The 27,123-nt window shown below is 43.2% G+C and overlaps 1 protein-coding gene across 4 annotated transcripts in view; it reads left to right on the plus strand.

The window, feature by feature from the left end:
• The window catches only part of kif16ba (kinesin family member 16Ba), a 64,871-nt gene that overhangs the window by 1,415 nt on the left and 36,333 nt on the right, over positions 1 to 27,123 (plus strand). For all 4 annotated transcript variants that reach the window (XM_063199509.1, XM_063199518.1, XM_063199526.1 and 1 more), the window contains exons 2-11: positions 9,127 to 9,196; positions 9,693 to 9,806; positions 11,986 to 12,102; positions 13,858 to 13,955; positions 14,330 to 14,439; positions 16,141 to 16,283; positions 19,609 to 19,777; positions 21,809 to 21,940; positions 23,078 to 23,253; positions 26,654 to 26,719. In XM_063199509.1, coding sequence (XP_063055579.1) covers positions 9,127 to 9,196; positions 9,693 to 9,806; positions 11,986 to 12,102; positions 13,858 to 13,955; positions 14,330 to 14,439; positions 16,141 to 16,283; positions 19,609 to 19,777; positions 21,809 to 21,940; positions 23,078 to 23,253; positions 26,654 to 26,719 — 1,195 coding nt within the window. The remainder of the gene's footprint in view (positions 1 to 9,126; positions 9,197 to 9,692; positions 9,807 to 11,985; positions 12,103 to 13,857; positions 13,956 to 14,329; positions 14,440 to 16,140; positions 16,284 to 19,608; positions 19,778 to 21,808; positions 21,941 to 23,077; positions 23,254 to 26,653; positions 26,720 to 27,123) is intronic.

Genomic DNA, 27,123 nt, shown 5'->3' on the forward strand with positions numbered 1-27,123 from the left:
CAATAATTCAGGTCAAGACACTTTGTCCAGTATGCATTATCAGTAACAATGGTTGATGTTCGGAAGCATTACGGTCACAGCAATGAGATCACTAGATCACTTGAACGTGCAGTGGTTTACATTGACAGAGGACATGAAGCCTACTTGTGAGCTGAATGTGTGACTTGTTGTTCTGTGTCAAATGATTTCATTTCACATTTGCCTTCCATGGGCATGTGCGTGGAGCAGTCGAGCTCATACCAAAGTACATAAAACATCAACAGCAGTAAAGTGTGAAGTATCAAGTTATGAGCGACAATGCTATTATTGCCCCCATAACCAACAAGCCAAAGAAAAGTGCACATGCACATTTTGGAACAAAGTGCCCATGGTAGTACAAGTGCATTCTGGAACGCTCAGTGGGTTGCGTGGTTACCACCAGACCTAATCACAAGTGAGATTAGGTCTGGTGACCTGCCTACTGTAAATTCCGTAGGGGGCGGAATACTTGGCCATTATGACACCCTGCCCTGCATTCTGATTGAACAGAGACACTGTAAAGGCCGGAATACTTGGCCATTATGACACACCCGTCCCGCTCTCTGATTGGACAGAGAAGGGACCATGATCTGGTCCTTTTCTGAGCAAAGCTTCCATACTGCCTTTCAGATTGGAACGATTGTGTAGAACTAAAGGCAGTATGGGAGTTCCCAGGCTACTCAGTGGGCTGTTTGACCTGTAGAATGGAGATGTAACTCCAAGATAAAATAGCAAAGCTGACCATAATCTATTGGCTTTGTCCAACATAGGCCTACTGTTGGAATTGTTTTCCAAAAGGCAGTGGGTGGGGTGAGATCGGGAGAAAAGTAGAAAAGTAGACTCAGGATTCTACATTGGCAGTGACGGGAAAGCTGATAAAGTGGCGTTGTTTTGATTGTGTTTTCTTTCTTTTTTATTTCCTTGTGTGTGTGTGTGTGTGTGTGTGTGTGTGTGTGTGTGTGTGTGTGTGTGTGTGTGTGTGTGTGTGTGTGTGTGTGTGTGTGTGTGCGTGCGTGCGTGCGTGCGTGCGTGCGTGTGTTTGTGTGCATGTGTGCGTATGTGCGTGTGTTTCTGTGCACATGCCTGCTTGAGGCCAGGGCAGATGTCCTGCCTGGTCAGGGCTATTTAAATGAAGTCAGCGTTTTATCGCTAAGTTTTCCTGTGTTGTGGTGGGAAGTTAAATGTTAGGCGCCGCATAGCTCCGGCTGTCCCATCCCATTAAGCACTCACTCATTCACCAGCCTGCAATCACCTTCAGAATGTGCTCTGTCTCTCTGGCCATCTCTCTTTTCTGTCATTCTTTCTGTCAGTTTTTCTGTCACTTGCCCTTCCTCTTTTGAGGTTGTGTGTGTGAGAGAGAGAGACAGCAAGAAAGAGAGAGAGAGAGAGAGAGAGAGAGAGAGAGAGAGAGAGAGAGAGACGGCAAGAGAGAGAGAGAGACGGCAAGAGAGAGACAGCAAGAGAGAGACAGCAAGAGAGAGACAGCAAGAGAGAGACAGCAAGAGAGCGACAGCAAGAGACAGACAGCAAGAGACAGACAGCAAGAGACAGACAGAGAGAGAGAGAAAGAGCTAAATATGTGAGAGCTAGTGTGCAATGTGAGATGTTGAAAGAGATGCACACTGTGTGTGTATGTGTGACCGATAAACGTTTCTGGCTCAATTTCCTCTGGTTTCTTTCAGCAGCACAGTTGCGGTCTGTTAGCTGGTGGGTCTGTTGTCAAAGGTTTTGGCTCAGGCCAAAGTAGGCTAAGTAGTCTGCTTGGCACGAGTTAGCTGCTCGCCAGATAAACCGCTGAGTCATTGGATTCCATTGCATTAAATTGCATTGCAAATCATGAGTACTAAAATCAATGTTTGTTGGTGAGAGTTGATGTTGTTGAATGGAAAACATCTCTCTCTCTCTTTACGTTTCTTTATTAGCGTTTTCTCTCCCGTTTCCTGTTTTTCTTTGCTCTCTCGTTCCCTTTCCATTTTTCCTCTTGTCTTCCTGTCAGTCTGTCTGTTTAAGTGCTTTTTCTCGCCTTCAACTGTCTCTCTCACCCCTCACCCCCTTCTTTCTCTCAGTCTGCTTGTCTTTCTCTCTGTCTTCTGCCCTTCCTTCCTTTTTCTGTTGTGTGTGTGTGTGTATTGGAGATGGTGAGAGATGATGCACTGTGTGGATGTGTGACCCATAAACTCTTTTTTTTCTTTCCTGTTGTGTCCCTGTCGTTCTCTAAGTTTCTCACTCAATCCTCCTCTCAGTCTCAATCCCCTTCTCTTTCCCAATCCCCCTTGCTTTCTCCATCTCTCTCATTCTTCACCTCTCTCTCTCTCTTTCTCTCTCTCTCCCTCCTCCTGTACAGTCTGTGTTTCCCTCATGTTACATCATCACCATGTTCCTTCACCCTCCTGTGGTGCTGTCTTTCTTTCTCTCTCTCTCTCTCTCTCTCTCTCTCTCTCTCTCTCTCTCTCTCTCTCTCTCTCTCGTTCTCTCTCTCGTTCTCTCTCTCTCTCTCTCTCTCTCTCTCTCTCTCTCTCTCTCTCTCTCTCTCTCTCTCTCTCTCTCTCTCTCGCTCTCTTTCTCTCTCTCTGTCTGGTAAGTGGGAGACTGGCTAGGATTTCGTGAGCTGCTTGTATGTATACCAGCTTAAATATACCACAGGCTATGATGCTCAAAAAAACAAAAACACACACACACACACACACACACACACACACACACACACACACACACACACACACACACACACACACACACACACATAAGAAATGTGAACACCAGTAGCAGCAACAGACACGCACACACACACACACGCACACACACAAACACGCACACACACGCACACAGGCACACACACCAAGCTGTGTTGTGATGAGCACTAACAGCATGCACTCACACACTGTGAGCCCTGAGCATAGCCTCTAACAATGCTACCCAAACAAACAAGCCAACGTGATGTTTCTCAACGGGGGTAGTACATCCCCCTGGGGGCATTGGAGAGCTCTAGGGGGGCGTTGAGAAGGATACAGCTGAGAGGGGGCTGTGCTAAGTTAGTTGCCAATGGGGGGCATTAGTCCATTCAATTTTTTAATACTAAGAGGGGTGTTGTCAGTCTTATGATGATGTCAAAGGGGTGTTCGGAGGCTTGTGATGAGGACAAGGGGGCGTTTCTTCAAAAAAGGTTGAGAACCACTGCGCTACCATCACCATTACTGCACGACTGCTGCTCATACTGTGTGGATCGGTAGTAAACCTCCTCTTGGGTCATCACCTTGAAAGGATAAACAACTACTGACAGAGTTAATAGCTTGCTGCTTGCTTTTAGTGCACTCAGGAGTCGGGTATGTGTCTTCCTGAACTACTGGAGTGATTTAAGGGCACAGGTTCAAGATTGGGTCTCTAGCAGTGCTACACAAACAAACACGCCAACATCACCATTACTGCACTGCTGCTGCTGAGTGTGGATTGTTGGCAGTGATGGGAAAAATTGATTCATTAGTTACAACCTAGGGCCACATATTTCAAATGACCTGGTTTCACCTGATGAGAATAAATCCAAGTGAAAAAGAAGTCCGCGATACTGCTTGTCTTACTGTGTATTTAATAGAGCAACGTTTGGACCTTCAGGTCTTCATCAGGCAAAGTGACAACCAGTGTCGCGGACTTCTTTTTCACTTGGATTTACTCTCATTGTCCTGCACCTGGCCCAGCGGGTGGGATGTGCACACATCTACTCCTCTGAACTGGTTTCACCTGTCCAATTCAACCAGGCGATCATTCAACTAGCCACTCACCTGTCTGAATTGGACAGGTAAAAAACAATTCATTTGGAATATGTGGAACTGGATTGTAACTAATGAATCAATGTTGTCCATCCCCATTTGTTATATAAACCTCTCCTGGGGTCATCACCTTGAAAGGATAAACTACTGCGTGAGTTAATAGCTTGCTGCTTGTTTTAGTGCACTCAGGTGTGTGTCTCTTCCTGAACTACTGGAGTGCTTTTAAGGTTCACGGGTTCAAGATTGGGTCTGACTCTGAACTACTTGTAGACATCAGTTACACCAACAGCAATACAGATCAGGCCTCAAATGACTCTCATCAGCTTAATTATTCTGATCATTTGCCCCCGGCCCCTCCATCCCCAGGGTCGACACCTCAAAAGGGTGTACTACTGACTTTTTAGTGCACTTGGGAGTAGCCGTGTTAATCACAGCCTCCATGACGATACGATTCAATATCGATATCTTATGATTTGATGTGATGTGGTACGATTATTTTCGATACTTAAGAATAGAGATGCACCGGATCCTGATTTTTAGGATCCTGCCGGATACCGGATCCACTGCTTAAGATCCTGCCGGATCCGGAACCGGATACCGGATCCTACAAAAGGGTTGAAACATACAGTCTACTCGCACACGTGGGCCCTTTTTATTAAGTTGGCTCAAACTATTTTTTAGACTCATTGGCTTATTGCCACACTGCCTGCAACGGCCGCTTCCAAAGGGCTTTCACTCCATGCAGTGATTGGAGTTGTGAAAGACTGACTGAAAAGCCTAGGCTAGAGATGCACCAGACCCTGATTTTTAGGTTACATGCCGGATACCGGATCCACTGCTTAAGATCCTGCCGGACCCGGATCCTGTGAAAAACCCTATAATCCTGCCAGATCCGGAACCTGAACCGGATCCGTTGCATCTCTACTGAAGAATGTCCCATGAACTGATACAATATGATTCGACTAGACTTTTTTCCAATTACTTTTCCACTTCTATTATGTTATGGAGCTAGGGCATTGGGCGGGGCCAGAGAGATTCGATTATTTTCGATACTTAAGAATGCCCCACGATAATCGTCAGATTATATCACGATATATCGATACATTTAGATTATTATTTACAACCCTAGTCTGAACTGTGCAGGAAAATCTTGATGATACAAATAGCACTGCATGTCATTATTCAACTGATCATTCAGGCCTACCAGATTTATCACTCTATTCAAAAAATAATAACACAGTAATCACACAAAGAATGCATGACAGATCTTTGGGCTAACACAGCTTAGAGTGGTGTGTTGCCCATGGAGAGATGGGTGAAAAGATGTGATTCTACCATTACAATACTGTTGCTTCTAATGCCTGAACTATTAGCTGTGCTTTTAGTGCACTTACCGGTAGTTGGTTGTCTGCCTCAAGTCAAGTGTGTCTGTCTCAAAGCGGAGAGCGTTTAAGGCCACACAGCCCAGAGAGTGGACTACGCAGCTGCTGCAGATTACTCATAGATCTGAGATGATTCTCATCTGCTTAATGATTCTGATAGATTGAAAAGTGAAAGCCCAGGGCAGTCATGGGTATGCGGTTAGGGCGTCAGACTTCTAGCCCAAAGGTTGCCGGTTCGACTCCCGACTCGCCAGGTTGGTGGGAGGAGTAATTAACCATTGCTCTCTCCAGGGTGTCCGCGGGGTTGTAAAAAGTATTAAAAGTTGATAAATTCAAAAGGCAAAATTTAATGGCCTTAAAAGTTGTAAATTTGCTTAAAAGGTATTATTTTTGAAAAATGAGCCATTATTTTTTCTTAGTTGAAGCATTGTGATTAAAAATTAAGAAGTTAGGTGAGACTTTTAGCCCAAAAGGTGTTGTTTTGACTCCCGACCCGCCTGTTTGGTGGGTGGAGTAATTAACCAGTGCTCTCCCTCATTCTCCTCCATGACTGAGATACCCGGAGCATGGTACCGTCCCGCCACACTGCTTCCTTTCGGGCGTCTTTTTGCAAAAAAATGTCTTGTTAAGACTCGCAATGAAGTGCCGTGATGGTTGTAAAAATGATCTAAAGGTAGTGAAAAAAGGTATTAAATGGTAGTAAATTTGACTTCAAATTGGTGTATATACCCTGTCTCTCCCATCCTCCTCCATGACTGAGGTACCATGGGCATGGTACTGTCCCACCTTGGGGCGCCATTGGGGGCTGCCCGCTTGCACGGGTGAGGCATAAATGCAATTTCGTTGTGTGCAGTGTTCATTTGTGTGCTGTGGAGTGCTGTGTCACAATGACAATGGGAGTTGGAGTTTCCCAGTTGGGCTTTCACTTTCACACTCTGATAATTAGCCATCGGCATAGAGTACTGCCGGACCTTTCTCTCAGATATAGAGGTCAAAGGGACGCGCTGCTGTGTGAGCTAATTGCCCTGCTTTTAGTGCACTTGGACGTGTGTATGCCTCAAGTACCTGAGTTACCTCTAGGTCACAGGTTCTAGATTGGCTATGGACTTGGTTACACTTACAGCACTGGAGATCAGAGTTCTGCTGACACTTTCAGTTTCATGCTTCTGATAATTAACATCTGCTTCGAGTGCAGGTGAACCTCTTTCCCAGACATACAGGTGAAATGGACGTGCTACTACTGAGCTAACTTAATAGTCCTGTTTTTAGTGCACTTGGACGTGAGTGTGCCTCAAATACCAGAGTGGATATAAGGTAACTGGGGTGTGTTTCTTCAAAGCGAAGTTGTTAGCTAGTTAGTTACTTTGGTAGTTGCCAATGGGAAATTGCATTGCAAACAACAAAGTAGCCAATGAAGTTAGCAACTATGGTTTCGAGAAATGCACCCCTGGCTTGAGAAAGGGTCCTGACTGCTTAGGTCTGGAAGACCATGGTTTCACTTACAGAATTGCAGATTGGAGCTCACATGTCAAAACAATTTATTGTTCTATTGTGCTATTACTGAATGCTACTACTGATTATCAGTTCAATGATGCATTCTTGTATGCATTTCTAGATATTAATTAGTAAGCACAAGGGAATTAATGAGAAATTGTTGTCACTCAGCCAAATGTTGCAAATGAGGAGATGTTATCTGTTAAGGCTTCACGATTATGGTAAAAAGGATTATCATGATTATTTGGACCAGAAATTATTCAACAACAACAAGCAATTTTGAATTTGAAAAGAGTATTCAATGAATTTTGCGCAGAATGTTATTTTAAAAACATCACAAAAGGAAACATAACAAAGAGTGCAAAAGGTATTCCTGGCCTCATTGAAGCACATTGAAGGATTATATTACATTTGGCTACATTAGCATGAGCCGTGCTAAACAAACACAGGCTTATTGTGATCATTATGAAATGGCACATATACACCCATCATCATGCTTCCTCCCTGTTCATGTATGTGGTGGGTTGAGTTCTGTGTATTGCATGTGCTTTGGGGTCCCAATTACGAATGAGATCAGTTAAGGGTTCGAGGTTCGAGATGGGGTCGAGTGCTTAGGCCTTGTTATTCATAACTGCATTGCAAATCAAGAGCTCGCAGATGGCTCTCATCAGTTCAATGATGCTGGTAATTTAATGCGTTCATTTCTAAGCAGCCATCAGTTGGAGCGTCCAAGATTTAATGAGAAATCATTGTCACTCAGCCATTGCAAATGAGGAGATGGTATCTGTCTATCTATAGACATGAGAAAATAAATGGTGAGGATCGCAGGCATTTGTGTTGGTCATCGTCTCAACAGGATTTCAGAAACATGCTCATACTGCCTTGAATGGTTTTGCACAAATGTTGGAGAAATCGGTCAGCCATTGCATATGAGCTGATGCTATCTATCCACGCAGAAATTTGGAATTGTTGTAATTATAAACCACTGTTTCAGGTCACTTGCCTTTCCTAGAAACATCATCATCATGTGTAAAGAAGTGGGAAATTAGTTGTCTTCAGTAAAGAAGTGGATGCTCTCTATTGGGGGAAATGTCATCTTTGCTTTTCTTGACCTAATGCATCAGGCCTTGATGGAACATTTATGTGGTCCTGTGAAGCATGATTAATAGTAGTGTTCCTCTTAGTGGGTAATTATGGCATTAGTATTTGAGAGAAACTATAGAGTCCTTGGCATTCTATGCATGAATGTTTTGTCAGTCAGACTGTCACTATTCAAGGTCATTAAAGGGACACTGTGCAGGATATGGTCAAAAAAGGTACGGCAACTATGATGCTCATTGAAACTGGGTTGACTACTGTATTGCCAAATTTGATATTTACATGAAAGTTTACTAAGTAATAAACAAACATTTTCTAGTATGGTCCACGTAGAGTCATTTTTGCAGCTAAAAATGGCTATTTTTGGAAATTCAAAATGGCGGACCATGGAGAAGATCCCCCTTTTCATGTATGAAAAGTGCAATATTTCCAGTCATAATGAATACGTAGAATTTGATGGTGGTGGTGGTAAGTATTCATGAAAAAGGTAACATTAGTGAATGGGCAGCATAAATTCTGGAAATAAACAACTAAAAATCTCACACAGTGTCCCTTTAAGGAGACTGGAACAGATGCCACTTTGTTTGAAGTGGTGAAGCCCAGAATGGGTTATGAGTTATAGTATCTTTGGGTTCTACATACATGTTCTTTGGCTACATGATGCATCATTGCTTTATGTTGAGCTACATTAGTATGATGGGTACAATGCACAAACAATATTATTATGATCATTATTTTGAATGTTTAGCGCCTTCCTCCATCTTCCACTGAGGTACCCTGATTGTGGTACCATCCCCATTCACTGCTCTCTGCTCACATGTTAAAATGGGTTAAAATCAATCATTGAATTTTTGTTGTGTGTTATTGCAAAGGCGAGTTGTAATTCCCTTTCACTGCTGTTTAGAAGCAGTGATGCGATGAGCAAACTGGATTCATTAGGTTACAATCCAGTGCCACAAATGCCAAATGACCTGATTTTACTTGTGCAGGTGATCATTCAGCCAGGCAATCAACTAATTTAATTGGACAGGTAAAACCAGGTCAACTGGAATATGTGGCACTGTGTTGTAAATTAATGAATCTGGGTTGCCCAATTAATTAATCTGGGTTGTTTTTGTTTTTAATAAAAAAATTCAAAACATTTTTATTTTCATCTGCTTTTGGTGATTGTTAGTTATCTACTATCTACAATACAATAGTTTTTTTCTTCTTCTTTCTCTACTTTCAAGCACATTGAGTGACAGTTTTGTATGATACTGTGCTATATAAATAATATTGATATTGATATTACCATATATAATTGTTAATGCCCTTTCTCATGTGCAAATGACCATGTGTGTTCATTTTGTGTGTGCCTTTCTGTCCTTTAGGGAGAAGGACTTGGAGGCCAAATGCATCATAGAAATGGAGGGCACCAAGACCACCGTTACCAACCTTAAGGTACGCATTATCCAGCATTCACATCACCGCTGACCCTTATCAGGCATGCTGGGAGTTGTAGTTTAGCTATTCAAGCCGGCCAGTTTATGAAAAAAAAAAAACTTTTTTGAGGAACATTACCAAGGCGGTGTCCAAGCTTAGCTAAGGCGGCCGCCTGGGCTAGAAAGCACTGCGGGAAACACTGTTTACTGTTCTATTCTATTACAGGTATATTGTAATCTCATCTATCTAATCTGCCACTGATCCTATTACACTTGTGTTATTTCTATTCTATTCTATTCTATTCTATTCTATTCTATTCTATTCTATTCTATTCTATTCTGTTGTGTTCTGTTGTGTTCTGTTGTGTTCCATTGTGTTCTCTATTGTGTTCTTATATTTCTATTCTATTCTATTCTATTCTATTCTATTCTATTCTATTCTATTCTATTCTGACGGTTCGTTTCTATTTTATTCTATTCTGATGGTTCTATTCTATTCTACTCCGTGTGTCCAGCTGCATGATGGGGTAACGGGTGACTCCGTGAGGGAGAAGACCAAGACCTTCACATATGATTTCTCCTACGACTCGGGGGACTGCAAGAGCACCTGCTTCATATCACAGGAGAGGGTGAGGTGACCACACGCACACGCACACGCACACGCACTCGCGCACACACACACACACACACACACACACACACACACACACACACACACACACACACACACACACACACACACACACACACACACACACACACACACACACACACACACACACACACACACACAAAGGTCGACTCTGGAGGCTGTAAGAACACCTGATTCATCTCCCAGGAGAAAGTGTGGTACACACACACACACACACACACACACACACACACACACACACACACACACACACACACACACACACACACACACACACACACACACACACACACACACACACCTTGACTCTGGAGACTGCGGAAGTACTTGCTTCAGGTCTCAGGAGAAAATGAGGCGACACACACACGCACACACAGACACACACAGCCTCCTCTGCTTCTGCAGTGTTGAGGTGACGAACGCTGTATTTGAACTCACCTCAGTGACTTAATGCCACACGCTGAGAAAAAGGCTTCAAAAACTCTTAACGCAAGATGACTCAATCGATGGATGAAGTAAACAAGCACAGTGTTCGGGCACAAAAGATTAAATCCATGGAATTGAACTTTTCACCGTCTGTTTAAGCGCCCTCTTTTCCATATGTGAGACTTGTCTCGGATTGCGTAACAGATTAAGCACAAAAGTAGTAGCCAGTAAAACAAAACTTGAACACAACACAGACGGATAAGCAAGATAAAATCAGACAAGTAGTGGAATAAGGAAATATGTCAATTCCACCGCCTCTGTAAACAAACACATTTATGGATACTAAAGCTTTGTCTGTGGGATTGAATTTGCGACCTTCTTTTGCCCACTCCCTTTTAGATATTTTTTGTCTTTTAGACTTAATTCTTGACAGGATAGTTTACGGGATAGTCAGAGTACGAACAATTCAGCCTGGGAGAAATATACCTAAAGCCCTGCAAGGGGTCGTTTCAGTTCTAAAGAGGGGGGCGTGGTGGCTGTTTGGGTACGTGATCTGCCGCCAACCCCTGCTGACAGTACGTGTCTTGCAACTGAAGGAGGAGTCTGAACCAGGCTTAACATATCCTGTGGAACTGACCCATAGGATATTATCGATTTATTATCTCATATTCTCAGATTTGATGTTAACAATAAACACAAAACAATATATCAATAGAATATAATATGAATATAAGCTGATCCATAGAGTATAATAAGCTTTTAGCTTGATCCAATTTGATATTAACAATAAACACAAAACAAAACAACAACAAAAAACAAATGAAAATACATTGTCTCTGAGACACTATATTTTCATTTGTTTGTTTTTGTTTTGTTTTGTCTTTGTTGTTAATGTCAAATCGGATCAAGCTAAAAGCCGATTATAACGTCTGAAGAACTGGAGTAGGTTTTTGTTTTGAATCAGTGTAAGAACGTGACTGCTGATGTCTGTTTCTGCTTACTGGACAATATTTTGGATTAAGAAGCTGTTCATTTTTTAGGCAAGCTAGCTTTTGTTGTTTCGATGAGTTTTGACAGTTCACACTTTCATGTCACTTTTGCCCAACTTCCTATGAGCTTGTGAGCCTTTCTTGAGATGCGTGACGACCATTCAAAGTTCAAAGTTCAAAGTACTTTATTTGCCATTTGTGCATAAACTAGTAGTCCAAGCACATAGGAACTCTTGTGCAGGCCCTCTGAGTCAATAAATAGAATTAAATAGAAAAATAGGAAGACAAAATACATTAAAAAGTGATAATAATCAAAGAGATCAAAAGAATAATAAAAAAGGTGGATCAGATGTTCTTTTTTGCCATCAGTCTCACTGTTGCTGGGAAGAAACTGTTGAAAAACCTTGCTTTTCTGGTAGGAATGCTGTCCGCTCTACTGTGTCTCAGTTTGTATGTGCAGTTCCTGTGGCAAGCTGTGTGATTCTGATGGAATATGAGTCCACCATGATAAAACAAAGTGAACCAAAATGAAGTCAAATGAAGCTAGAATTCTTATCTAGAATTCTTATTATTGTGAATAACGGAATCTCTGTAGTGAAATGAAAATGTATAAAGTAACCTGTTTTTACTGTATGCCAAGACGTTCCTCTATATGAAAGTGTCCTTTTATATCTCCAAGTTCCTGTTGACTGTTGTTCCTGCGGTCACTGTTATTGACCTTCATCTGTTTCCCATGTGTAGGTGTTTAAGGACCTGGGCTCTGTGGTGCTCAAGGCTGCGTTTGAGGGCTACAACGCCTGCATATTCGCCTACGGCCAGACCGGATCGGGGAAGTCCTACACCATGATGGGCAACCCGGTAAGAAATCAGGCTTGTACGAAATTCTGAATTGAATGAATTTCAATTCAAAGTAATGCCATAATGCGAACACTAGGTGGTGTCATTACCTTGAATTTCTTTTAATTTAATCTACACCTCCCATTGAAAGTACATAGAACACCACCACCTAGTGTTCGTAATAGGGCATTATTTTGAATTGAAATTCTTTCAATTCGGAATTTCGTACAAGCCTGTAAAAAATGATTATAATACGTAATTTATTAATCAGCACTTTAGAGAACAGGCACAGATGATTCATTTTTTGATAAAACTGGTAAACAGAGGGACCTCGTCTACTATGCGGCTGACCCGGGTTCGATTCCCCGGCCCGGGTCCTTTGCTGGCCCTGCCCCATCTCTCTCTCCCAACTCGCTTCCTGTCACCATCTTCACTATATTGTCATAAATAAAGTCAAAAAGACCAAAAAATATCTTTCAAAAAACCTGGTAAACAGAGAACTGCTTTATGGTTCTTTTGATTTTCAAATACGAGTGTTGACCATGTTGACAATGTGTGTGGGAGAAAGGTATTTGTCCGCAGAACACAAGACGCGTAGTGACTTGGCCTCTTGCTTTACTTTTGGACTGTGAAGGTCTGAGCTCTCTCTCACTTAGGCCGAATCCCATTTCTAATTTCTACCCTTACCCTACCCCTTCTCCTGGCCCCTTGTCCCTTCAAACAGAGCAATAAGGGATAGGGCTTTCAACGCAACCGTAGTGTGTCCTCCTCCTTTTTCCAAGTGATCATACTCATGCTGGCAGGGTAATGCACTGAAAATGGGATTTGGCCCATTAGGCTTGTTCAAGTGCTCTCTCCCCTCTTATCTCATCTCCTCTCCTCTTTCCTTGCTTTTATTCTTTCCTCTCTGGTTCTCTCTTCTACTCTTTCATCCCATGCCCTTCTCTGCCCCCCTTCCTTTCTCTCCTTCCTCCTGTTCCATTCCTTTTCCTTCACTTTCCCTACTGTATACAGTATCCTCCCATCCATTTTCTCCTCTCCTCTCCTCTCCTCTCCTCTCCTCTCCTCTCCTCTCCTCTCCTCTCTCTCTCTCTCTCTCTCTCTCTCTCTCTCTCTCTCTTTCTCTTTCTCTTTCTCTTTCTCTTTCTCTCCTCTTTCTCTCCTCTGCCTCTCTCCTCATACCCTAGCAGCAGATCAAGTACCCAAACAGCCACCACGCCCCCGCTTAGTAGACCCCTTTGCGCTGAGTGAAATGTTCCTATCGATATTCAGTCTAAGAGAGAGTGACGGGCAAAACAAAGAAGCATGCAATAACATATTGTGGCAAAAAAGTTATCATGCTTGTAAAAACGTATTGTATGATATATTGACTTATTGATTATTGTGACAGCCCTATCCAGGAAGAAAAATTCGGAGGCACTCACGATTAGATTTTTTTTTTATTTGGCTACAGGCCCTTTTTCGACCTGGACCAAAATGTGTAGCAATTTTATATCGACGACTGTCTTTCTGCACTTTTCTGAATGCATACCTGTAGTGTGTGCGTGCGTGTGTGCATGCATTGTTGTACACACACCTACTTAAAACAAGATGCTGCATCTCAAGAGGCATCCCCCATGTGCAAATAAATAAGTAAATAAATAAATACGTACATATGTGTATCTTTTGTAAGTGTGTGTGAGTCTGTGTTTTGTAAGTGTGTGTGAGTGAGTCTGTGTTTTGTAAGTGTGTGTGTGTGTGTGTGGTGTATAAGTAATGTGTTCTTCTCTCCATTAGGGTGACCTGGGTCTCATCCCCCGCATCTGTGAAGGCCTCTTCAGCCGAATCGCCGGGACGACCCGCGCGGACGAGGCCTCCTTCCGCACAGAGGTCAGGTAAGAAACTGGGGTGCAAGGTCCAAAGGTCAAACGTTCAATCGATCAAGTTTCATGCACCATTACAACAAGGAACATAATAACAAAATACTTAAAAAACCTATTAAAAGGTGGTTGAATATAACACAACTATAAAACAAAGGCATGTGTATGGTTGTTAACGCATAGAAATGAGACGGCTTAACCATGAGTACACTGTTTAGCCTTTTAGACCTGACCCTCTTGGAGCTCTAAAATAACTTTCTTTTATGTGTGTGTGTGTGTGTGTGTGTGTGCGTGTGTGTGTGTGTGTGTGTGTGTGTGTGTGTGTGTGTGTGTGTGTGTGTGTGTGTGTGTGTGTGTGTGTGTGTGTGTGTGTGTGTGTGTCTCCACAGCTATCTGGAGATCTATAACGAGCGAGTGCGAGACCTACTAAGGAGGAAGTCCACCAAGACCTACAACCTCAGAGTGAGGGAACACCCCAAAGATGGACCCTATGTTGAAGGTACCTCACCATGGGTGTAGTACGTTCCATCATCCTAAAGCCTGGTTTAGACTCTCCCTTCTGTTGGAGGACACGCACTGTCAGCGGGGGGTAGCGGCAGATCAAGTACCCAAGCAGCCACCACGCCCCCTCTCTTAGCACTTAGTAGACCCCTTGCCGCGATCAACGTATATTTCTCCCAGGCTGAATTGTTCGTAATCTGCTGCAGTAAGGAGCAGTAAGGCGGGACGGTTGGGGCGGTGGTAGCTCACTTGGTAGAGGGGCCGTTTGGCAACCCAAAGGTTGCAGGTTCGAGCCCCGTTCGGCCTGACTCCATCGTTGTGTCCTTGAGCAAGATACTTAACCCCAAGTTGCTCCTGGTGGCAGGGTGGTACCCTGTGTGGCAGCCACGGCCACTGGTGTATGAATGTGAGTGTGAATGGGTGAATGTGAGGCAAACAATGTAAAGCGCTTTGAGTGCTCGAAGGAGTGGAAAAGCGCTATATAAATGCAGTCCATTTACCATTTACCATTTACCATCCTCAGGGTACGTCAGTCATGGAGGAGAATGGGGGAGAGCAGTGGTTAATTACTCCCCCCACCAACCTGGTGGGTCGGGAGTCGAACTGGCAACCTTTGGGCTAGGAGTGACGCCTTAACCGCTTACCCATGACTGCCCAAATCCCTATCTATATAAACTTGTGAACTTGTGCATTGGGTTCAAAATTCAGTGCTACGGCTTTGCCAGCAAGACTACAAGCTACCGAATGCATTTTTTTTCTTCAAATTAATTTGAGAGGGACAGGAAGCGAATGGGACAGAGAGACGAGGCAGGATCGGGAAATGACCTCGCGTTGGAAATCGAACCCGGGTCCCCGGCGTAACAGTTCTGTGCCCTACCGCGTGTGCCACGACGGGGCCGCTACCTAATTCATTGTAATAACATGAGGCACTGTTGATATGATAGCCTACTGCAGTGTTTCTCAACAGGGGTGCCGAGGCACCCTGGGGTACCGCAGGCCCCCCTCAGGGGTGCCGCAGAAACATGTTACAGCTTGTTGGCTTGGGGTTCCTTGAAATGTTTCATGAATTGAAAAGGTGCCTCGCCTAAAAAAAGGTTGAGAAACACTGGCCTATTGTACATAGAGGGGTAGATCACTTATCTACCTGCAAGGCTACGTCCATGGTGTTGTCACCTTTTGGGAATTCAAAGAAGCTCTTGAGTAGCTTTTTTAAATCATTTTGCTCAGTGATAACGTTTTAATTACTGCTATACATAATTCATAGCTGTATGAATAATGTACATGCAGTAATACTGTAGGAAGGCATTCATTATTAACAAATGAAAGTAGCCCATTAGCTATTATTTAGCTATTATTTCCGTACACATTAATAATTAACAAATGGAAGTAACCCATTAGCTATTTATCTTTCTTTTTCCTTCCACATCCTACAAGATAAAGTGCAAACCAGACTGAGCTTTAAGCATTCTATTCATTTCCAACATACTGGTTGATATGACCCCCGCCCTTCCCTTCTCTCTCCTCCCCCAGACCTATCGAAGCTGAATTATTAGCAAGCGAAAATAGCCTCTCAGCTTTTTTTGTGCATTATTCCATTTCCCTCCATACCTTAGAATAGACAATACGAAATCAATGCATTGTTGTAGCTTACAGTGTTTTGGCATTGTGACTGTTAACCTTTGAACTTTGACCCCCCCAGACCTGTCGAAGCACCTGGTGCAGAACTACACGGACGTGGAGGAGCTGATGGAGGCGGGCAACATCAACCGCACCACCGCCAGCACGGGCATGAACGACACCAGCTCCCGATCGCACGCCATTTTCACCATCAACTTCACACAGGTAAGGCTACACTAATAGGCTATACATAGGTTCACAGTGTTTATAAACACAATGTTGTGAGGAGGGGCAAGACACTGGCAGCCAACAACGTGAGCTAATTTTTTGACTGACAGCGGTTACCAACAATCAGAAGTTGAGTTGTGCGCAGCTAGTGTCGCGCAGCCAGGAGAAAACAAACATTTAGAACCCATGTACTGTATACTGCATTACTCTACACAAGTGGTTCTACACTACACTATATTGCAACATCAATCGCACCACCGTCAGCACTGACATGAATGACAACAGCAGCTAATAACATGCTATTTTCACCGTCAACTTCACACAGGTAAGACTAGACTAGACTTTCCAGTACGTATTACTGGTATAGTTATTTTATTTTATATTATGTTATATTCAGGGCTCTAAATTAACTTTTTCCACCACCAGCCAATTTGGCTAGTGGACATTTTTTCTTACCAGCCAAACAGAAGTTCAACTAGCCATTTTTTTTAATCTCGCCAAAATAAACTATGCATTAGGCTAGTTTTTTTTTTTTTTTCTAATTAAATGGTCATTTTGTCCAACTGTTTCTACAACACAGATACACTAGGCCTGCATAGGCTACTATATGCCTACATAATAATTAAGCATATTATAGGCCTAGGCTATATATTTTTTCATTATTTTTTAACTTCTGCTTTATTTTTTACTTTCATTACTTAGGCCTAATTAATTTGATTAGTTTTTGTTCAATTCCTCTGAAAACAGCTGAATCACATCGCACAAGCCACTCACATAACAGACCTTTAACATAGGCCTACAGTAACCAAGCACACAGCCAAACACTACAAAACCTCACATACGCACACCCCAAGGAAGGAGAAGAGATGAGAGGAAAATGAGAGGAGAGAGGAGGAGCTCTTCTCTACCATGCGCAACAAAATGACAAGAAGCCTAGTTTAATTAAAAGTAAATAATATCTCTGGAATCTTCGCTTCCTTTGTTACTTCCACAGCTTCGTCGTTGGTTGCTTTTTTTTCTTTCCGATGGCGTGGGCTTTCCAACTTAGTTGCGCCACGACTCTGAACATTTCAGAAGACAACTGAACTGACAGCTACGGTCACACTACTCTGACAGTCGGCTCTCCTCCTCTGCCCTGGTCGCTATTTCGTTCCACAACCACTCATTTTTAACGTCACTATTTACAATTAGGCCTACTACTAGCATTCACCAACACACAGAACCTTGCTCTAACCCCCGCCACATTCTCATCACTCGCACAAAACATAGTCTACACAACAGAAGTAGCGCTATGCATAATCTGCGTAAGTCCTGTTATTGAAACGGTCAGAGTTTCGCTGCTTCAAAAATGCAGCCTGTTCAAGGTTCATATAGCAGTAGTGACGTTAAAAAGGTTGTAGCGAAAGCGACGAGAGCATAGGAGGAGAGCTGCCTGTCAGAATAGTGTGAGCGCAGCTTAGCTGACAGAAGGCTGGTCGTCTGAAATGTTTTCAATCCTGGCGCGCGCAACAGCATGGAGTTGACGCTCGATGCACTGGAAAGCCCACGGTGGGAGGCTACGTCGTGACGCTAGTGTCCATGGGTAATGTAGGAAATCTCGCCCTATAACGTTCGTCAGAGCAGCGGTTTACCGATCATAAGCTACTGTACTCGGGCGCTACTAGCCAAATTGGCGGGTAGGTATTTTTTTCTACTAGCCAAAATTAATTTTCACCCGTGTTTGGCGTGTTGGCGTGTGTTAATTTAGAGCCCTGGTTATATTGTACTGCACTATCCTACATTACACTATATTACTACATTAACATACACTATATTACTACATTACTACATGACACCAGCAGCCGATCCCACACTATATTCACCATCAACTTCACACAGGCAAGGCTACACTACAATAAATTACATTACATTACTCTACACCAGGCATCACCAACATTGTGCCCGCGGGCACCAGGTGGCCCTCAAGGAGCTTTTGAGGTGCCCACCAAGGATGTTAAAAAATACTGACTATGACAAGGTTATAGTCATTTTCTTGTTTTAAATATGAGATTATTTCATCATAACCTTTATCAATAACGAAAAAGCTAACAATCATTCAATCAAAGTGATTTTAGAACAATGTCAAGACATTGGTAGAGAATTTTGAACAAACAAAGTAGCCCTCGGATAGCACTCGGTAGCCCTCAGGTAGCCCTTGTTTAGCCCTCAGACCCTGAAAGGTTGGGGACCCCTGCTCTACACTATATTACATTACTTTACACTACATTACTCTACACTACATTACATTACTCTACTCTATATTACATTACTCTACACTACATTACTCTACACTACATTACATCCCCTGTTATATTACGCTACACTACTTTGCACTATATTGCAACATCAACCGCACGATTGCTAACACTAGACTATACTGGTATATTACTGTATATAACACATGAAGTTGCATTTTATTTTATATTATTTTAAGCGTCACTGTCCTACACTGTACTTTAACATTAACTGCACCACAGCTTAGCACCGGCATAACTGACACCAACAGTAGATCACATGCCATATTCAACATTAACTTCATATAGGCAAGATGTATACTACGTTACATTACAATAGATAAGAGATTACATAATAATGCATTATTATACTTGTATTGCCTCTTACATTACATTATACGTTACAACATCAGCCACACTACAGCGAGCAGCAGCATATACGACATCAGCAGTAGATCACATGACTGACAACACCCACCCCCGGCTGCCCCACAAAAAAGGAGGGGGAAAAAAGCACAGTATAGTCATTACATTACATTACATTAGCATTTAGCAGACGCCTTTGGCCAAAGCGACTTACAAGGAGACATATGCATGCATAACGTGCCATCATAGTGATGCATAATGTGCATAGTTCAAGCTCAAGTTGACCTCCAGTCTTTGGCGTCTATGTCGGCAGGCGAAGTTCGATGCAAGATGTATACTACATTACATTAGAATAGGTATGAGATGACATAATAATACATTATTATTCTACAGTGTAGACATGCATAAAGTGCCATCATAGTGATGCATAAAGTGCATACTTCAAGCTCAAGTTGACCTCCAGTCTTTGGCGTCTGTGTCTGCAACCGGTAGGGCACTCGCCTGCCATGCGGCTGACCGGGGTTCGATTCCCGGCCCGGGTCCTTTGCCGTCCCTTCCCCGTCTCTCTCCCAATTCGCTTCCTGTACACCTCTCACACTGTCCTATCAAATAAAGTTGAAAAAGACAAACGAATAAATACAAATAAAATGTTGACCTCCAGTCTTTGGCGTGTGTGTCGGCAGGCGAAGTTCGATGCGGAGATGCCATCAGAGACGGTCAGCAAGATCCACCTGGTGGACCTGGCGGGCAGCGAGCGGGCCGACGCTACCGGGGCAACGGGAGTCCGGCTGAAGGAGGGCGGCAACATCAACAAGTCCCTGGTTACCCTCGGCAACGTTATCTCAGCCCTCGGTAAGGATTCTTTTTAAAAAAAAAGAAAAAAAAAGACGCCCTTGTGATGGGCATGCCAGTTGAAATTGAGCATTAGATTGTGGTGGGCTTTAGTTAAACTGAGCCTAGATTTGGAAAGGCTCACCAAAATTGGACAAATAGAAAATTGTAGCCTGGTCTGAGGTGTCTCAATTTATGCTGCGAAACTTGACTAGCGTCAGAATTTGGCATCAACAGCATGGATACGTACATGGACCCATCCAGTCTTGTATCAGTGGTTCAGGCCAGAGCCATACAGAGGGGAGAGTCGGGCAATCTCCACTGTGTCCTAGGGCCGACTTCCGCATTAGCAAAATTAGCTGTTTAGTGTCTCAGAACTGCTTAAGCGTTGCGAATGTTAGTGCCTAGAAGTGGGCGTAGCACACAGCAAATGCGATGCCATGCAATGCAGGGAATATGACAAGACTTGCTGTTCGTAGTAATAACTTCAGATAAACATCACAGATGGTAAAGCTGTTGTGATTATCACCACCAAGACAGTTGATAGTTTACATATTTGTGGCGATTACCCCGCAGTATAGTTCGTTAGTCTTTTTTTTTTGGCTGTTAATGTGGTGGTTCTATGTTGAGTCTATGGAAAGACAGCCGCTTTAGGCACGACCTTATCTCATTGAAAGGCGGGGTTGCAATTTAATACCTGGTCCTCCAATCACGCAACTCTCCCCTCTGCTCTGGTTCAGGCTGGTGGTGTAATGGTGTGGAGGATATTTTCTTGTCACACTTTGGGCCCCATAGTACCAATTGCGTCACTGCAATGCCACAGCCTACCTGGGTGTAGTTGCAGACAAACAGTACAAGCAAGGAGTACCTAATAAAGTTGCCGGTGAGTGACTGTTGTTCACCATACCAACTTGTTGCAAGTCGTAATGGGCGACTTTTGATCATTTGTGCTGAAGTGCTTTTCTTTCTCGATTTTTCTGGTTGTTTAAAGGGACACTGTGCAGGAAATGGTCAAAAAAGGTACTGCAACTATGCTACTCCTTAAAACTGGGCTGCCTATTGCCAAATTTGATATTTACATGAAAGTTTACTACGTAATAAACAAATATTTTCTAGTATGGTCCAAGTACAGTAATTTTTGTAGCTAAAAATTGCTATTTTTGGAAATTCAAAATGGCGAACCATGGAGAAGATCCCCCTTTTCATGTATGAAAAGTGCAATTTTCCCCATCATAATGAATACTTAGAATTTGATACTGGTGGTAAGTATTCATGAAAAAGGTAACATTAGTGAATGGGCAGCATTAATTCTGGAAATAAACAACTAAAAATCTCACACAGTGTCCCTTTAAAAGCTCTCCATACAGTACATGCAGTTCACTTGCCATTGGTATTGACGTTAACCATTGAGTAGGTTCTCATTACGTTAACAATGTAAAGAAAAGCCGTTTACTGAAATGGCCACCATTATTGTCCCCTCACAGTGGTATTGAAATTACATTGACCTTCTCAATCTTTTTTGAACAAACGCCCCCTTGGCCTCACCAAAAGGCTTCCAACGCCCCCTTGACCTCATCATAAGACCGACAACGCCGCCCCTTAGTATTAAAAAGTTAAATGGACTAATACTCCCCAATGGCGACTAAGCATTGCCCCCTCTCAGCTGTATCCTTCTCAACGTCCCCCTAGAGCCTCCCAACGCCCCCAGGGGGGCTGCACTGCCCCCGTTGAGAAACACCAGCTCCTCATAGCCTTGGCATTGGTGGGCCTGTCTTCGGGGCATTAATGAGTCATTATTCATCTTGCCGTTTCCTTCGCAAGGAAGACAGTTGATCGTTGTGAAAGACTCTTCGTCATTGCTGTTTGAAAGTTCAATAAAAGGACATAAAAGCTCTCTCTCTCTCTCTCTCTCTGTCTGTCTGTCTGTCTGTCTGTCTGTCTGTCTGTCTCTCTCTGTCTGTCTCTCTCTCTCTCTCTCTCTCTCTCTCTCTCTCTCTCTCTCTCTCTCTCTCTCTCTCTCTCTCCTTCTCCCCCCCCCTCTCTCCTCCTCAGCGGATCTGTCTCAGGATGGTGGAAACAGTAATGCTAAGAAGAGGCAGTTGTTCGTGCCCTACAGAGACTCTGTGCTCACCTGGCTACTGAAAGACAGTCTCGGGGGAAACTCCAAGACCATCATGATCGCCAGTGAGTATCATATTTAATTATTTTAAGGTTTTAAAATGTGAATACAACAGACACTGGCATCCAGAGATATTGAAATGACCCCCTCCCCCTCAGTGAAAAATAATCTAATTAAGTAATTTTGATTATGATAATTGTAAAATAACTGGGAGTGCAGTTGTTAAAGCCAACGCAATCCTTCGTTCAGTGCAGAGCTCTCTTATTGGTGAAAAAAGCTTAAATAGTAAAACCAACCTCTAATACACCAAAATCACAGGTTGCAATTATCTGCATGTTTTCATGTACAGTGTATGCATACAACACTAGCAACATTAAAAAAACAGAACAACTCTGCCCTGCCGTGGCTCAACGGTAGGACACTGTACAGCTACACCAGAGATTCTTTACGTATATAGAGATACGCCAATGTAATAGGTTGCTATGGGCACCTAACATGACCAGGTTCCGGTCTGCCTAAAGGGGCGTGTCATAATACTCCTAGCATTGAATAGAACAGTCCTTAGGTCTGCCTAGGTCTGCCTAAAGGGGGATTTCCCCCCCTCCCCCTTGCAATAATAGAACCCGGAAACAATGGGCCAATGGAACCTCTCTCTACTCTCTCTGGTAGGGCACTGTACAGCTACACTGGCAACCAGGGTTCGATTCTGGTGGCCTGGGTCCTTTGCCCTTTGTCCTTTGTCCTTTGTTCTCCCTCCCCACTTACTTTGAATGTTTCTCTCGACTGCCCTGTCACAAATAAAGCCAAGAAGCCAAAAAAATATCTACCCAAACCATGGCGATGTTAACTGGGTCCTTTGTCCTTTGTCCTTTGTTCTCTCTCCCCACTCACTTTGAATGTTTCTCTCGACTGTCCTGTCACAAATAAAGCCAAAAAGCCCAAAGAATATCTACCCAAACCATGGCGATGTAAACTGGGTCCTTTGTCCTTTGTCCTTTGTTCTCTCTCCCCACTCACTTTGAATGTTTCTCTTGACTGTCCTGTCACAAATAAAGCCTAAAAGCCCAAAAAACATCTACCCAAACCATGGCGATGTTAACTCAGCATCTCACACATCTTCACTTTAACCCTTTCCCTTCCCCAACCACAGCCACCGCCCACATTATCTCATTAACCCTTTCCTTTCCTTTCCTCCCATCCAGCCATCTCCCCGGCTGATGTGAACTACGGCGAGACGCTCAGCACCCTTCGCTATGCCAACCGTGCCAAGAACATCATCAACAAGCCCACCATCAACGAGGACTCCAACGTCAAACTCATCCGCGAGCTCAGGGCCGAGATCGCACGCCTCAAACAACTGCTCATCCAGGGCAATCAGGTAACTAGTCAATGTTTTTTTTCAAATGTACAAGGGGAAGATTGCGTTTTTCGCTGTCTTGTGCATAGACAAAGACAGGATAAACATTAAAGCGCAAGACAAGAGATCAATAATTAGTATGCATTTAAGTAGTGTACAAAAAAATTTGTACAATTTTTAAAAAATTAAATCGCATTTTCACAAAGTTATTTTCAAGTACAGCATATCAAGCACAAGCAAAATGAAATGAATTGATTTTTTTTTAAGTTAACTCAATTTATGGAAATACTGCCTGTTTTTGTTCACAAGACAAATGTACGTAGAGGGTTTTGCATCTGAACTCTTCATACATTAATTAATGTGGGTGAAAGAAGATAACAAAAAATGTCAAACTTAAAGGGACACTGTGCAGGAAATGGTCAAAAAAGGTACTGCAACTATGCTGCTCATTGAAACTGGGTTGGCTATCGCCAAATTTGATATTTACATGAAGGTCTACTAAGTAATAAACAAATATTTTCTAGTATGGTCCAAGGAGAGTCAGTTTTGCACCTAAAAATTGCTATTTTTGGAAATTCAAAATGGCGGACCATGGAGAAGATCCCCCTTTTCATGTATGAAAAGTGCAATTTTTCCGGTCATAATGAATACTTAGAATTTGATGGTGGTGGTAAGTATTCATGAAAAAGGTAACATTAGTGAATGGGCAGCATGAATTCTGGAAATAAACAACTAAAAATCTCACACAGTGTCCCTTTAGGGCTGAGATCGCTCACCTCAAAGCACTGCTGCTGCAGGGCACCCAGGTAGGAGGAGTCCACGACCAGAACTTTTAGGACTCACAGTCCTGGCAGTAAAGGCGTCAGACTTGTAGCCCGAAGGTTGCCAGTTCGACTCCCGACTCGCCAGGTTAGTGGAGGGAGTAATTAACCAGTGCTCTCCCTCATCCTCCTCCATGACTGAGGTACCCTGAGCATGGTACCGTCCCGCCGCACTGCTCCCTTGGAGGCTGCCCCCTTGAGCGGGTGAGGCATAAAATGCAATTTCGTTGTGTGCGGTGCAGTGAACACTTGAGTGCTGTGCCACAATGACAATGGGAGTTGGAGTTTCCCAGGTTGGCTTTCACTTTCACTTGCTCCTCCAGGACTGACTCGGCAAATAGGCAATTACCGGTAGCCTTTTTCACCGTGACGTCAGACAAGTTTTTGAAGCGAAGCAGAAAAAAAACAACTACCGATAAAAAACAGTGGGCTCTAAGTTTTATGTCTGTGCCAACAAACTCTTCCTGCTTCAGATGCATTGAATCTGGTGTCTACAATGACTATGGAAAGTAAAGCAATTTAGTAAAGTAAGCCATAAGTGGAAGTGGAAGGCATTGTAAGTTTACTTGAATCACTGAGTCCAAAAATACACCATGGCAATCAGTAACAATGGAGTAAAGAAGTCAGTACCGTAAGTGGAAGCTATTGTACTTGAATCAGTGAGCCAAAAAATGCAGTATAAAACGCTGAAAACACACTGGAGGAGAGTAGTAAGGATTATGTGAAGTTGGTAATTCCAAGTGGAATGCATAGCACTTGCAGTATATCAGTGAGGGTGCATGGCAAGACACGTGAAGCTGATCCGTGAGCTCAGCTCTGAGATCACCAGCCTCAAAGCTGTTTAGATACAACGAAACATACTTGGATACGAAGACATCTGGGAGGTAGCCCAAGAACATTGGTAAACCATTTTCTAGTATGGCCCAAGTCAAGTCATTTTTGTAGCTAAAAATGGCTATTTCTGGAAATTCAAAATGGCGGACTATGGAGAAGATCGCCCTTTTCATGTATGAAAAGTGCAATTTTTCCAGTCATAATGAATACTTAGAATTTGATGGTGGTGGTAAATATTCATGAAAAAGGTAACATTAGTGAATGGGTAGCATTAATTCTGGAAATAAACAACTAAAAATCTCACACAGTGTCCCTTTAAGAAAATGAGAACTCCAGGCTCTTATAATAGATGATTTACCACTACCTCAAGGTTAGCTTTAACCTGGTTTACTACTGAGCCAGGCTCTTGGAATACCGTACTCGCCTTGGTATCATTATAGCATTACACTTGCAGTAGATGACACTTTTTTATGCAAAGCGTCTTACAGATATTACAGAGTATTGTCAGAGATTCTTTAAGTATATAGAGATTTGCCATTGTAATAGGTTGCTATGGGCACCTAACGTGACCAGGTTCCGGTCTGCCTAAAAGGTCGTGTCATAATGCTCCTGGCATTGAATAGAACAGTCTTTAGGTCTGCCTAGGTCTGCCAAAGGGGGGATTTCCCCCCCCTCCCCCTTGCAATAATAGAACCCGGAAACAATGGGCCAATGGAACCTCTCTCTCTCTACTCTCTCTGATTACACTTACAGTAGATGAGACTTTTTTATGCAAAGCGTCTTACAGATATTACAGAGTATTGTTGACAGTCCCTGGAGCAATGTGGGGTTAGGGTCCTCGCTCAAGGCCACTTCAGCCATGGATGGTGGTGTTGGGAGAGGCAAGGGTGGGATTCGAACCTGCACCTCTGTGATCTTTAGTCCAGCTCCCTAACCATTGCACCATGGCTGCCCACATCATGTGAAAGAGCCAAAAAAGGAGAGAAAAAAAGAAAAAACACCAATGATTAAGTTACGTAAAGTTGGTAGTTCCAAAGCGAATGTGGAATGCATAGTTTAATCGGTGAGGTTGCAATGCAAGAAACACAACGTTGATCCTTGATCTTATTGCTGAGATTTCCCGGCTCAAAGCCCCGGCTAAGCTAAGCGCAGTGCAACCCAAGAACACCAGGTGCAGCTGCAACAAGACAAGCTCATGGCCAGGGACTGGAGACGGAATATACTCAATGAAATGGGAACCACGACTCGGGGGTTTGAACTTGAAGCATTGGTAATGTGTGTCCTAAACTCTGTTGTACAAATGTACGTAGGTAGTAAAATGGATGTTTACATGGGGAATGTGTCAATGAGGAGAAGGTACAAACATCAGGTACAACATGTAAAGCTCCTTTGTTGACGTAGCCTGCCTCAAAGCCCCTGTTTGTGCTGGAGGGGAATGTACAGTAAAAGCAGAAGTCTACAGTTTCCATTGCTTGTTCCTCTGCCAAAACTGGTTATGCTGATACATAAAAGTACTGTGTTTTTTGATCACAGCGAGGTGTGGTACACGGAAGTCGTGGTGGGAATGAGATGGATTTACTCAGACTAAAAGAAACTCCTCTCTGTCCCTGCTGCTGCAGCCAAACGCGTTTGCTCGACTCGGGGCACAAACCAAGAGATCCCTCACTGCACTCCAGACTGTTGACAGTGGTTGAATTGATTGATGTGTAATTTGTCTGGGAAGAAGAGTGTGGCTTTAAGTGTTTGTTTTTGTTTTTCTTCTACAGATTAAGCTGCTGGATTCGCCCACAGCACTCAGCATGGAGGAGAAACTCCACCAGAACGAGGCCAGGGTAAGGTCAACCTCACCTGTCTGCCTGTCTGTCTGTCTGCCTGTCTTTATCTAGAAAGTCAAAGAATGTGCGCACATCAGTGGCACAGGTGCTGGACCAAACGTAAGATAAATGAAAAGAAAATAAAGGTCCGCAACACTGTTATATGCTCCCAAATATTTAATGGCACGTGTGTCACTCACTCACTCACTCACTCACTCACTCACTCACTCACTCACTCACTCACTCACTCACTCACTCACTCACTCACTCACTCACTCACTCACTCACTCACTCACTCACTCACTCACTCACTCACTCACTCACTCACTCACTCACTTAACCGATGAAGGTGTCATCAGCTCTACATATATACAATTAAATAAATAATAACAAAAAGTATTTTTTCTTATTGTGTTGTAAAT

This window comes from Engraulis encrasicolus, chromosome 1 (assembly GCF_034702125.1).
Source record: "Engraulis encrasicolus isolate BLACKSEA-1 chromosome 1, IST_EnEncr_1.0, whole genome shotgun sequence".
NCBI classification, from domain to species: Eukaryota; Metazoa; Chordata; class Actinopteri; order Clupeiformes; family Engraulidae; genus Engraulis; species Engraulis encrasicolus.